Source organism: Marmota flaviventris, chromosome 14, assembly GCF_047511675.1.
Source record: "Marmota flaviventris isolate mMarFla1 chromosome 14, mMarFla1.hap1, whole genome shotgun sequence".
In the NCBI taxonomy this organism is placed as follows: Eukaryota; Metazoa; Chordata; class Mammalia; order Rodentia; family Sciuridae; genus Marmota; species Marmota flaviventris.
In genome coordinates this window covers 83,908,807-83,922,728 of record NC_092511.1, presented here as the reverse complement: position 1 = coordinate 83,922,728, position 13,922 = coordinate 83,908,807, and the positions used below count along the sequence as shown (strand labels likewise).

At 39.7% G+C, this 13,922-nt stretch overlaps 1 protein-coding gene across 5 annotated transcripts in view; it reads right to left on the bottom strand.

The window, feature by feature from the left end:
* The window catches only part of Anapc1 (anaphase promoting complex subunit 1), a 77,750-nt gene that overhangs the window by 52,993 nt on the left and 10,835 nt on the right, over positions 1–13,922 (bottom strand). For all 5 annotated transcript variants that reach the window (XM_071601819.1, XM_027952062.3, XM_071601821.1 and 2 more), the window contains 7 exons: positions 11,909–12,054; positions 11,387–11,607; positions 10,429–10,638; positions 7,791–7,886; positions 5,550–5,640; positions 5,373–5,438; positions 346–480 (listed from right to left, as the gene is read on the bottom strand). In XM_071601819.1, the coding sequence (XP_071457920.1) occupies positions 346–480; positions 5,373–5,438; positions 5,550–5,640; positions 7,791–7,886; positions 10,429–10,638; positions 11,387–11,607; positions 11,909–12,054 (965 nt within the window). The remainder of the gene's footprint in view (positions 1–345; positions 481–5,372; positions 5,439–5,549; positions 5,641–7,790; positions 7,887–10,428; positions 10,639–11,386; positions 11,608–11,908; positions 12,055–13,922) is intronic.

Sequence of the window (13,922 nt, the reverse complement as noted above, 5' to 3'; positions counted from 1 at the left end):
CATCTTTACCTCAGTGAGTCTAGGGAACGTTTTGTTCCTCAAAGGTCAAAACAGTCTACCCTAATAATATAGTAATAAAAGCAGTCTACCCTAAATTATAATTTCTTAGACAGCACACCTATTCTATCCAAGTACATTCGAGTTCCCTAGCTGGAAAAGAATATATCACTTTCATCTCTCTAGAACCTTCAAGGGTTCTAGAGAGTAGCACACAGGTCACAGGAGAGGTTAATGTATGGCAATTTCATCATGTATATTCAAAAACATATTCTGTAAGTATTATCTAAAATAGATAATAGTTAATAAATAGATAATAGTTTTGCTAACACCTAATCCACTTCTTACCTCATCCAAGGATCCCAACAGTTTACCCAGAGGCTTAGGAGTACTGGCACTGTCCAGGGGTGTGCTGGGCCGCGGCATGGTGTTGGACATTGTTAGGGAGGGTGCTGGCAGTCCAGGAATAAAAACCTTTCCCACCTTGGAGCAACAGAGATATGGGGAAAGTACTGGCTTTAGTGAATGCATTATACTCTTAAACAAAATGTTAAAGCAAATTAAGCACAAATTTCTTTTAATATGTCAAAGTTCACGCCCACCAAACACAACTGAAAAACAAACAATATTTTGACAATTTTTCAAACTCCACCCAGCAACTGCAAGCACTTTGATTTAATTTCTCATCTGTCTCCATTTCATTAAGAATAGTGGCACACTGGCACATGCCCACAATCCCAATGGTTCAGGATACAGAGGCAGGAGGATTGCAAGTTCAAAGCCAGACCCAAGAATTTAGCAAGACCCTCTCTCTAAATAAAATATAAAAAGACTAGGAATGTGGCTCAGTGGTTAAGCACCCCTGGGTTCAATCACTGGTACCCAAAAAAAGGAGGGGGTGTGGGGACAAGTGCAGGGTACTGTATACATGGCATACGTTAAGGGTGTCTGAGTGATAAACCACTCCCCTGTTCTAGGCGGGTGAGCAGCAAACCACTTCCTCGGGAGGCACAGCCCTCTGTGTGAGGCCATGTGTTGCAGTCCCAGTACTTGCTCCATAGACCCCTCCTCAACTGGTCGCTGCAAAGACATCTGGCAAGAAATTGCGTTAATGGCTGCCTGTAACCTACTTAGCTGCTGCCTGATTACATATACATGGTAACTGCACAGTAAAATCAGACCTGCATCCTGCTTGGTCTCCAGAGGTCTTGATTAGCGACTCCACAGCCACACTCTCCTCTACCCTGTTCCATGGACCTCTTCGCTGGATGAGAGAGCCCACGCAAGCGGGGGTGAAGGGGACGAGGAAAATGTTAAGATCATCAAAAAAACGCCATGTAGTAGTAGTACACCTGATCCTACCTTTTAGGTGGTAAAGACAGTAAGGCCCCTAAGCTTTCAGAGGTTACATGCAGTGATCTTGTTAGCAAGTCTCAAAGCAGAGAGAACTGTGACACAATTACTCTCAGAAGCTAAGAAACTGTGTGTGCCTTAAAAACTGAAATCTGGCCTAATTCTAACGACTCTCCAGCTCACTATTTCTGTTTTCCATCATCAAGTCTATAATATTTCTTCCCCAGAAAACATCACATACACAAAATTCTTCACTGGCCTTAAAAGAGTGAGTAGACAATCCACGCTAACCTCCCAGCATTTCAGCTACCTGTAGGGCTCTCAGGAAAAATGCCACAGAAATTCAGGTCCATACAGGCTGAAAACCTGATGAGACCAAAGGGAGATGCTCAGAGTAAAATGACATTTTAACAATATAGATATTAATGTATTACTCAAAAGCTAAAAAAATAACAAAAGCTGCCAGAATAAAATATCCTTAGCCTTAAAAAACAAAACTGACAATGAGAAGTAGCAAGACACAGAAGTTTTTTTCCTGAAACCCCCAGTTCACAAGATGATGGAGCAAGCACTATACTCATTATTCCTTCTACTAACTACCAAATAACAAATAAGCACTGCTCAAAACTCATAAAGCAATTAAATGAAGACTCTAAAGATGTCAGAAAAAGAAAATGGACTCGGAAGGTCCTTGTTGTCTTTGTTACTGTTGCTGTTTAACCCTTATGTAGCAGGCCTTGGACCTCAAGGGGCCTGTGGCCCAGACATGCCCATGGTCACACACAGGAAACCTTGTTTCTTTTAGTCAAGTGTTGGCAAGAGCATGACCAAGCAGGACAGAAACAACACAACTTCCCTACTCTAGGTGAACACCACGCAAAAAGATGTGTGCCTCTCCCAACACTTCACCAAGAAGCATGGCCTAGGCAACTGTGGCAGAGCCCTCTCATCCCCTCTGCCAGGACTTGGAGGCACCCCTCCCCCAGCACAGAGGCTAAGGGCCAGGACAGACCTACATCCCAGCTCTGCAGGGACAAGAAGGACTGTGGCAGAGCTCTCACCTTCCTTCCAGAAGGGGCACCTCTACATCTCCCCTCCTTCACTGCAGCTGTGGTGGGGCAGGAACCTGGGCTACCCTCCTCTCCCCACAAACAAGGAAGCACACGAGGAGGAAGAGACCCCAAACTAGAACCTCAGGGACCTGTGTGGAACAACAACAAAATGCCTGACAGCTGCTTCACTGGAGAAGCAGAACAAGAGAACAAGTATAGAACTGAACACACATTTTAAAAAGTAACATGACAATATGGGAACTAGGTCTGTAGCTCACAGATACATAGGCCTGAATTCAAAAGACAATATTATAAAGATGTCAATTATGCCCCAAATTTATTTATATTCAACCCATACCTATCAAAATCCCAGCAGCCCCAACAAGATGGAATAGAGAGACATCTTACTCTTCTTCCAGCTAAGTACAGCTGAAAACCCTAAATGTTGTATATAAAACAAACGTAAGATCCTGAAAGGCAGAGAGAAGGCAGAAGAGCTCAAGACCTCAAGACCCAACGGATGACAGGATGATGAGTTCCCTGTATTTCTGTCCATCTCACACATCAAGCTGACAACCCAGAAGCACTAATGAGAACAGACCAAAAAAGGGGGAGGGCAAGAAATCCTGTTCTCACTCATCAAAAAAGTATCAGGGAACAATTTAACAAGATGGAAAACTGTCACACAATAACCAACCACGAAGAAAAAAATGTACCCAGTTGCATCAGCAAAGGCCTAGTGGGCAACCTAGACACCCATCTTCAGTTGTTTTTAACAATGCACTAATTTGGAATAACCGGAAAAAAAAAAAAAAAACACTAATCGTAGTACCACAGATTAGCAAGAATGTGAAGAAGCACTGAGGACTCATATGCTGCTGGAGCTAAGAGGGAGAGGGAGAGGTTGAAAGTCGGTACGACCTATGCTTTGGAAAACAACTTGACATCACATGGCCAAGTTAAATATCCACATACTCTAAAGACCAGGAGACACACGTATAGTTTCATTTTATTTATTTATTTTTTGGTACCAGGGATTGAACCCAGGAACACTTAGCCACTGAGCAACATCCACAGCCCTTATTTTTCATTTTTGAGACAGGGACTTGCTAAGTTGTTTAGGGCCTTGCTGAGTTGCTGAGGCTGGCTTTGAAGATAACGATTTTTGGGGGGGCGGGGGGTGTACTGGGGATTAAACTCAGGGGCACTCCACCACTGAGCCACATCCCCAGCCCTATTTTGTATTTTATTTAGAGACAGGGTCTAAATTGTTTAGTGCCTTACATTTGGTGAGGCTGGCTTTAATCTTGTGAGCCTCCTGTTTCAGCCTCCCGAGTCACTGGAATTATAGGCCTGCACCACCACACCCAACTGAAGATAAGAATTTTTTAAAGCACTGTTTATCAGCTGGGTGCATTGGCCAGCCTCAGCAACTTAGTGAGGCCCTAAGCAACCCAGCAAAACCCTACCTCAAAATAAAAATAAAAAAGGGCTGGGAAGTGGCTCAGTGGTCAAGTACCTTTTGGTTCAATCCCCTGTACAGAGAAAAAAAAAAAAAAAAAAAAAAAGCACTATTTATCAAAGGAAATGGCAGAGGCAATGGGGAACAACTTCAATAACTAATAAAAGAGTGAAGATTTTGGTATAATAACACGATGTAATACTAAAGAACAAAGAATGAGTGAACAACATAGATAAACCTATTAAACTAGGTTGAACAAAATAAACAAGTCCGAACAGTATGACTTCCTTTATATAAAAATTCAAAAACAAGGGAACCTAAACAAATGACTCTTTCGTGATACAAACATAATTACACAACTAATAATAAAAACAAGGGAGTGATTTACCACAGAAGTCACAGAAGTGTCTACGAGTGGGGGGGTGGGAGGGGTTTCACAATCAGAAAAGAACATGATAAAAATGTCAAGGACATTGACAAGCCCAGCCCCTCGGAGGCTGAAGTGGGAGGGCTGAATTGGAGGCCAGTCTAGGCAAGGGTGAGACCCCAACTTAAGAAAAACAAGGGGCTGGGGTTGTGGCTCAATGGTAGAGTGCTCACCTGGCATGCATGAGGCACTGAGTTCGATCCTCAGAACCATATGTGAAATAAAGATACTGTGTCCACTTAAAACTAAGAAATAAAATAAATATTAAAAAAAAAAAAAAGAATTGTGGGTAGACAGTGGCAGGGCTCCATTTCTTAACCTCCCAGTATGTGAACACTTATTTTATTATCCTCAACATTATACACATGTTAAAGATCATCATTTAAATTTGTAGAATGTATCTTATTCTGCATATCTACATATTAATTCTTTGTTATATATATAAATCTTATGTGTATTCTGTACATCTATATAAAAATTTTGCAAATGTTAAAAGAGAAAAATGTAACCAACATATGCCACAAGCACTGTTTATCAGCTGGGTGCAGTAACCAGCCTCACCACAAACCCTCACCTGAGAAAACTGCAAGGAATCAATATAATGAAACGTCACAAAACACTGGTAACCAAATTACAGATGCCAATTTCAAAAGTAGAATTAACTAACTTCATTTTCTTCGTTAATACTCGGCCTATCCTCATTTAAGGACGCCCTGCCACTGTCTACCCACAAGTCTTTGTTTTTCTTGACTTGGGGTCTCACCCTTGCCTAGACTGACCTCCAACTCAGCCCTCCCGTCTCTGCCTCCAAGGGGCTGGGCTTGCCAATGTCGTTGACATTTTTATCATGTTCTTTTCGGATTGTGAACCCCTCACCCCCACTCATAGACACTATCCTACTTTTGTGTCAGGTTCACATACCAATGCATCTGAGAGCAGTGAGCCCCACCACTCCAAATTAGGACCAGCCTCGACTTTCAATGTAACAAAAATCTCTGCCAAATTGTGCAGGAAGGAGCACAACAAATTTTAAATAGTGGAGACAGTCCTGCTAAAAGCATCCAGTGTGCCTGTTACTCACCCGAACCACTCCCGTGTACAGCACCAGGTTTCCATTGCCTTCCAGAACCAGCACAGTGTCTATCTTCTAAAAAAGACAAATTTATTTTCTACTCTGAGCAAATTAACAATTTTTTAGCTGAAAATTCTGATGAAGCAAAATAATTTTCAACTTCTCTAGAAATGTGCCTCCATTTACCTCCACTGGTGCTGCGTCCTTTGCATGTATGGTGGTGACAGAGCCGAAGATGAGCTGAGCTTTATCATTACTTTCTTGAAACTTAACACAGCTAAATATTAAAAAGAAAAAAAGAAAGAAATGGATACATGTAACAACCTGTATGAATTCTAAGACTATCATATGAATGGAAAGATAGTCTTTAAAAGTTACACGCTATAATAATTCCATTTGCCTGACATTCCCAAACGGCAAAATTATCCATGGAGAACAAGTCTGCAGTTACTAGTGGCAACTTGGAGAATGAGATGAGGGTTGGGGACTCAGGCATAACTACTAAGGGCGGCATAAAGGGATTCATAGGGTGATAAAGACATTTTTTATTATGATTGTGGGAACAGTACCACAAACCCTCACCTGAGAAAACTGCATGGAATCATAAACACATACATACACAAATGAGTTCTTTGTACGACTGATGAAGTCCTAAAGAAGGGTGTGGATCGTACTGACACCAGTTTCTTGGTTTTGATCATGTATTATAGTCAGGTAGCACGTTACCTCTGGGGGGAGAAAAATGTATGGTACATAGGACCTCTCTACTATTTTGGAATTTCCTGAGACCGATAATTATTTCAAGATGAAAATACAAATAAATGGGCGAAATATCTAAATAGATATTTCATTCAAGAAGATAAATGAGTGGCTCATAACCACACAAGAAGATACACACCGTCAGAAGGCATTAGGGAAATGCAAATTCAGCCACGTCACATCCACTAGAATGGCTGCAATCAAAGACACTGACCATCTCCAGTGTGCTCCAGGAAAAGAGAAATGAACCTTCAAGTGCTGCTGGTGGGAATGTAAAATGCTGCAGCCTATTCTGAAATAACTTGGTAATTTTTAAAAAGTCAAACAAGAATTTACCATTCAACCCAATAATTCTCCTCCTAGGTAGCTACCCAAGAATAATGAAATCATATGTCCTCACAAAGACAGAAGATTCAGAGTGCCATAATTCACAGTGGCCAAAAAGTGGAAACAAACCACATATCCATGGTGAACAGATGACCCCCCTATGATACATCTGCACAGGAGTCTACTAAGGGAACAGGAATGAAGTAGTCGTAAGAGTTGCAACACGGAGGATTCAAAAGACAAAGTACAAAGTGAAAAAACTGAACACAAAACAACACGTGTGCAGTGAAAAAACTGAACACAAAACAACACGTGTGCTTGTGTAATTCTACTTACATAAAATGTCCAGAAAAGACTGATCTATGTTATAAAGGCAGAAAACCCACAGAGTGAGTGCATGAGATTTGGAATGGAAATAAGACTGACCACAAACAGGCACAAGGGAATTGTGCTTTGGGTTTTTTTGTTGTTTGTTTAAATATTTTTTTTTTGTAGATGGACACAATATCTTTATTATTTTTTAATGTAGTGCTGAGGATGAAACCCAGGGCCTCAACATACAAGGTAACCACTCTACCACTGAGCTACAACCCCAGCCCCTTGGTTTTTTTGTTTGTTTGTTTGTTTTTTAAAATCTCTATTTTTTATTTCATTTTAAGGGAATCTTTTTATGGTGATAGGAATGTTTAAAAACGGATTGTGGTGATGATTGCATAACTGTAAATATACTAAAATTCATTTAATTGTATACTTAAAACAAGTTAATTTTATGATATATAAATAATACTTAAGAAAAAAGTAAGAGCTGGGGCTGTAGCTTAGTGGTAGGGCACTTGCCTCACAGGTGTGAGATCCTGGGTTCGATCTTCAGCACTACATAAAAATAAATAAATAAAGATACTGTGTCAATCTACAACTAAAAAATTTTTTAAAAAGAAAGAAAGAAGGGGGGAGGGTGGAGGATGGGAAAGGCAGCGGAGCACAACAGACACTAGTATGGCAATTTGTAAATCAATGGATGTGTAACTGATGTGATTCTGCAATCTGTGTATGGGGTGAAGGTGGGAGTTCATAACCCACTTGAATCAAAGTGTGGAATATGATATGTCAAGAAATTTGTAATGTTTTGAACAACCCACAATAAAAAATTAAAAAAAAAAAAAGAAAAGGTAAACAAGGGGCTGAGGATACAGCTCAGAGATAAAGTGCTTGCTTTGCAGAATCAAGGCCCTGAGTTTAATCCCCAGAACCACAGGAAAAAAAAAAAAAAGAGAGAAAGGAAATAAGGGAAAAAGAGCCTAAAAGTATTTACACAGGAAAATGGGAAACACATGCACTTACCGTAGCTGCAGCTGCGACTCCACTAAAAAACACAAGAACTTCTGTCCACACAGGTCAGATGTAATGAACACCTTTGAAGCCTGTGAATTTTTCTCTCTGCAACAGACACATTAACAGACTGTTAGCACTGGTACAAAAATCTACCTCAGTAACTAAAAATTCTAAAAACAAATCTACAAACTACTTGAATCAAGCAATAATCTTGAAGACAAAAAACACTCATGTGAATTAAACTTCACTCTCTACATATCTGATCAACCAACATTTTCTTCTCCCAAGGAGAAATCTAATCTCTCCACTTATGCCCCTTTCAGGTCCCTCACTCGATCAACTCTTTCCTCCCTCTGTATTTTCTAGGTTTTCCCTGCTTTGAGTATAGTCCTAGTGGCCTAGGTTCTCACATTAAAAGTCATGCAATAAAGAAAATGGACCAAGAGCCACCTGAAATCCCAGTTACTCAAGAGGCTGAGGCAGGAGGATAGCAAGTTTGAAGCTAGTCTGTGCAACTTACCAAATTTAGACCCTGTATCAAATTTAAAAATAAAACTAAAAGGCTAAGGATATAAATCAGGGGAAGAGCACCCCTGAATTTAATCCCCCAATACTACCAACAGAACAAAACCAACAAAGGATGGCTGGGCATGATGGCATACATCTGTTATCCCAACAACTCAGGAGACTGAGGCAGGAGGATCACCAATTCAAAGCCAGCCTCAGCAACTTAGCAAGGCCCTAAGCAACTTTGAGAGACCCTGTTTCAAAAATAAAAAATAAGGGCTGGGGATGTTGCTCAGTGGTTAAGTGCCCCTAGGTTCAGTCCCTGGTACCAAAAAAAAAAAAAGATGGACTAAGGACTGGGGATACAAACCCTGAGTCTGATTCCCAAAACACAAAAAAGAACAAAAAAGGGTGATAAACTAAATATCAGATGAAATAAAAGGACTTGTTAATTTAATTCAATTTTAATTTGAATGTAAATTTTGTATTATAGTTAGGTAAGAAAATGTTATTTTTTGGATAAACACCAAGATATTTAGGGGTAAAATTTCATAAAGATTAATTTTATTTAACATAGTTCAGAGAAGCCAAAAATCTCCTTAACCCTTCAGACTCCCACTAGCTCATTCTGTAGCCTCATCCCCAAAGACAAACTCCCTGGAGTAGTCCACATGCCTGGGTTCACTTTCTCAGCCCCCATTTACTTTTTCTACCCTGCTTCCCCCACCACCCTCCAAGACTAAAATATCTGGGCAAGGTCACCCATGAATTCACTGCCCTCCAGGCACCTGCACTCCAAGCTTCAAGCTCCATTCTCAGGGCACACTGCACCCTAACTCTGGCATGCCCTTCCTCCTGAAGTGGGCTTTCTGTGTGTTCTACGATGTTCCCTGCTGCGGCTCCCATCTGACCTCTCTTGCTGTGTCGCTCTATAGTAGCTTTGTCTCTTTTCACCCCAAGTTTCCAGGACTTCAGTCCTTAGCCCTCTTCTGGGTTTTAACTTTTGGAGGTCACAGGCCCCTGTGAGAATCTAATGACTTTAAGACTCGCTGCTTAGGAAAAGGCCCACCTGCCACATACCACACGATCACTCAACACACTGCGGAGCTGAAGAAGCCCTGCAACTGCCACACCAGGCCCGCAGGAACCACCTCGACACACTCCTTACAGTGCAATGCACCTCTCCTGCCTCAGCCACCACTCCCGAGCCACAGCTTCCCCGTTTATTGCTATGCTCTCCCTGGGTCACAGCATACAAAGTGCTTCTTGCTGCTCTCACCAAAAAGAACAGCCGAGAAAGCAATCCTTCTCGCAAACTCCTCTTTCCCAGCCCTTTCCCTTCCCCTGGACAAATAAGGGTGGGAGGAGCTGTGAATCCCTGAACATGCCTTGCTCACTTCTCAACTTCTGTTCTGAGCTCACCTGCCCAGGAAATGCCTATCCGTCTTTCCAAAACCCTACCAGCCTGGGTATCTGTCCCTCCTGTGCCACCACCCTTCAGTTCTCTGTCTCTCTTTCAAGGACAGAGATAGTAACCTTGTTTGTTTGTTTGTTTTGTTTGTATTATTTAGGAATAGTAACTTATTGGCCTATTAATTAGCACACAATTGGCATATGGCCAAATCAATAAAAGAATAATTAAAGAGAACATAAAAGGAGAGAAAGATCACACAGAACAGAGGTCTGAGCTGTGTTTCCCAAAAACTGAGCTTACACTCAATGAAAGTGAGGGTAAAACTGAGGAAAATACTACAAAATTCCCAATTTCCTAATCTATTGAAATTAGCTATTTCTCTCTAAAATGTCAAACACCTCAAATCATTTTTACTGTTAAAAAATATCAAATGACAAAATAATATTTTTATGATCACTTCAATAACATTATATAAATTACTGAAACTTAGGCAGCCGTAACATAAATATCTACATGTTAATAACTTTTACATACAAAAAGGAAGCCTTAAGAAAAATGCCTATTTCCCACCCCACCTCTTTTGGAGGTGCTGGGAATTGAAGGCAAGATCTTGTACACACTAGACCAGCCCTCCACCACCAAGATAGATCCCCATACCTGATGCCAAGAATTTTCCAAGACTTAAAACAATGCTTTTGTTTGAATATAAAATTAAATATTCCAAACCTTATACTGGGAATTGGTTCTGTCCACAAATGATCAATGCAGAGTTCAGGAACAATTGGCTCTGTTTCTGGTGCGAGAAAGGAGCCATTAGAATTACTATTTGGAGAATGAGAAATACTGTGTCTCTTTGGAGATTGATTATGGCTTGAAAGGTTGAACCTTTGCACCCCTGAAAAAGAGTGCACTCCTAAGGCAGGAGAGTGAGCACGGCTGCAAATAAACAGAGAACAGAGAGCGTCACAATTGTGATTCAGGCTCATGTAGTACATATCTAATAACACTGCCCAAATCTCCACAGATGGTCACTCATGGCATAACCTCAATGAGAAAAGAAAAATGTTTTCTAACACTTCCATATTCTAAAGATTTAGAACTCCTGTTAAAATAATAAATACCTGTAAAACTAAAAATTCAACTTCTCCCTCAGAAAATGAATCGTTTATATTTTTAAAAAGGTCTAAATTATGTTCTCTATAGACAGATATACATATATGCATACTAACAAAACTATGTTCCAGAATCTTCACTGCTGATATGTATATCAGCAAAAATAGATAGATATGTGTATATGTATATGTGTGAGCAAAAACATATACATACACACATATATATCACCAGATGGAGAGATAGACATGAAAATCAAAAGAAAAAAGAACTAATATAAATTAAAGCCAAAGAAACCTACCATCATATTTTTAGAATTAACATTCATTAAACTGCTGCCACATAGTGGTAGAAACAAAATAATCTTATGATGGCATAAACAGCTTCTAACCAAGACTCATCAAAGAAAAGTGACATAGTAGACTTAGGGGACTAAGTAAAGGTGGCACAATAGGAATTGTGGATATTTTCCCCTAAGAATATCCAAGACTTGTCAAGAGAAATTCAAAATCTTCCAAAACTAGAAAAGGAGGTATCTGTTTTGTGGGACCTTCAGTTCAGCAAGCAGACACACCTTAGGGCTGCCATATTGGAAATGGAAGGTGAACGGGAGTGCAGACTGGGCGATGAGGCCGAGCGGCTCTGGCTGTGAATGGAGGAGTAATTCTGGAAAGGTGAAGCCACAGGGGAATCGCCTTTGGAGAGGCTTCTGAGATGAGCTGTGAGGGAGCTGCTACTGGCCACGTTCTGTGGGGTTCCTCCCTGATCAGAGAACTTTAAAACAACATTCTCTTCCTAAGTCAAAACAAAGGGGCAAAAAAGAGACAATAATTAGAATAAAAAGGAAGCTTCCTTATGAGAATGCAGGATACATGTAAGTTTAACTAAAGACATAACTTCTTTTTTTGGGGGGTGGTGCTGGGGATTGAATCTAGGGCCTTGTTCGTGTGAGGCAAGCACTCTACCAACTGAGCTATAGCCCCAGGCCAACTCTGTTTTTCCTAAAAAGCTCAATCTATTACACAAATGTGTCAGCCACAAACATGTGAAGGCGTTCAGTGTCATCTGTCTTCCCTATTAATGAGGGTGACATTACCTCTGGCTTGACCCTCCGCAGAGTCCACACAGAATGCACATTGTGAACAGCATCATAGGTCATGACAATGGAGGGGTCGATGTTGAGGAACACAATTTTCATTGCCTGATCTACAACATATTGCACCCGTGATGAACCAAAAAGACCTTAAATATAAAATAGAAATGAAAGTTAAGTTGGGCACAGGGGTGCACACCATTAATCCCAGCTATCGACTGGGTAAGCTGAGGCTACCAGATCATAAGCTTGAGGTCAGCCTAGAAACTTTGCAAGACCCTATCTCAAAATAACAAATAAAGGACTGGTACAATTAAAACAAAATAAAATGTAAAATTAAATGAAAATAAAATAGAAGCAATCAAGTGTAGAACAATGAGCTTGATAAAACTGATAGTTGTGAACTGAGTTCTTAAAATTCCTAAAGGTAGAAGGAGAAACCAAGCCAATTAAAGCACAAAACCCATTAAAAACTATGTAATTAGCCCTGAAATTTTAATAAGCTTACTATGGGTATCAACTTCCTTAAAAATACATCAAAGATGAAGTGCTACAAATTTCACCCTTATATACATACAACTAAATGTTGAGGATTTCTGACTCACCATCAATTCATTGGCTAGATATAAAGAGTCCCAGACTCCTTCAACAACAAACTTATTTCTAAATTGCAATTAACTATTTGCACAGTGTCACTTCTTACTGTACATACATATATATACACTTTCTTCTGTATATACCTGTCCTCTATAATAACTAACAATCAGTGCTGAACAGTATACTACTGTTGCTGCCTTACAGGTTATACACGAAAAATAAGTGTTTTCTTACTAAGTTCAGCTTTTACGTCTCTAATACCATGGATTGGTTTCCACATCCTTATTTAACAGCTTACACTGAAATGCTTTCTTCTCAGTTAATATATTAAAAAATAAAATTTAAGTATTTTATAAAAATGAATTATTTTATAAAGAAATGATAAAAAGTCATTCATAATAATACCACTATCCTATTAATATGTTAGGGAGTTTTTCTTCTTGATTTTGTTGTTGTTGTTGTTGTTTTAAGAGATGGGGTCTTGCTACACTGGCCAAGCTGGCCCCAAGCTCCTGGGCTCAAATGATCATCTTGCCTCAGACTCCCAAGTAGCTGGGAGTACAGATGCACACCACTATGCTAACCTACCTCACAAGGCTTTTATAAAATCAGAATCATACTGTACTCACAGTTTTGAATCCTACTACTCATGATATCCCACATGCAATTCCTAAGGTCATTAAATATTATTCAAAACCAGGATCAGTAATGACTATGTATCATCCAGTCAGAGATTCTAACATGTTTACTTAGGTTCTCTGCAACTGTTATGAGTATAATATAAAAAAATCAACAAACTTTTTCTATAAAAGGCCAAAGAGTAAAATGTTTAGGCTTTTGGGCCCACATACTGACTGCACTGCAAAATCTTTCTTACAGTTGTCTTCAAAAAGGTAAAAACTTAGCCCAGCAAGGTGTTGCACTCCTGTAATCCCAGCAACTGGGGAGGCTAAGGCAGGAGGATCACAAATTCAAAATCAGTTTCAGAAACTCAGCAAAGCCCTAAGTAACTCAGCAAGATGCTGTCTCAAAATAAAAAATAAAACAGGATGGGAATGAATGTAGTTCAGTGGTAAAGTGCCCCTGGGTTCAATCCCCAGGACCAGAAAAATTTTTTAAAAGTAAGAACTGTTCTTATATTATAAGCAATATGAAAACAATCTGCAGATCAGATTTAGCCAATACACTCTAGTTTGCCAACCTGTAAAACAGAATATAAAAGCCTCAGTGATATTTCAGAATATATACTTGGAATAAAGCCCTAAAACTAAAAATGTCAAAGAACATATTTTTTCAGTCTTCATTATTTATGATTACCTATTATGTTTGGTCAAATTTAAAACTTATGGAATAGCATCTAGAAATATCTGTAGAAAAAGTTCTAAATCCCACTAAACTATTGTTATGAATAGGAAAAGTG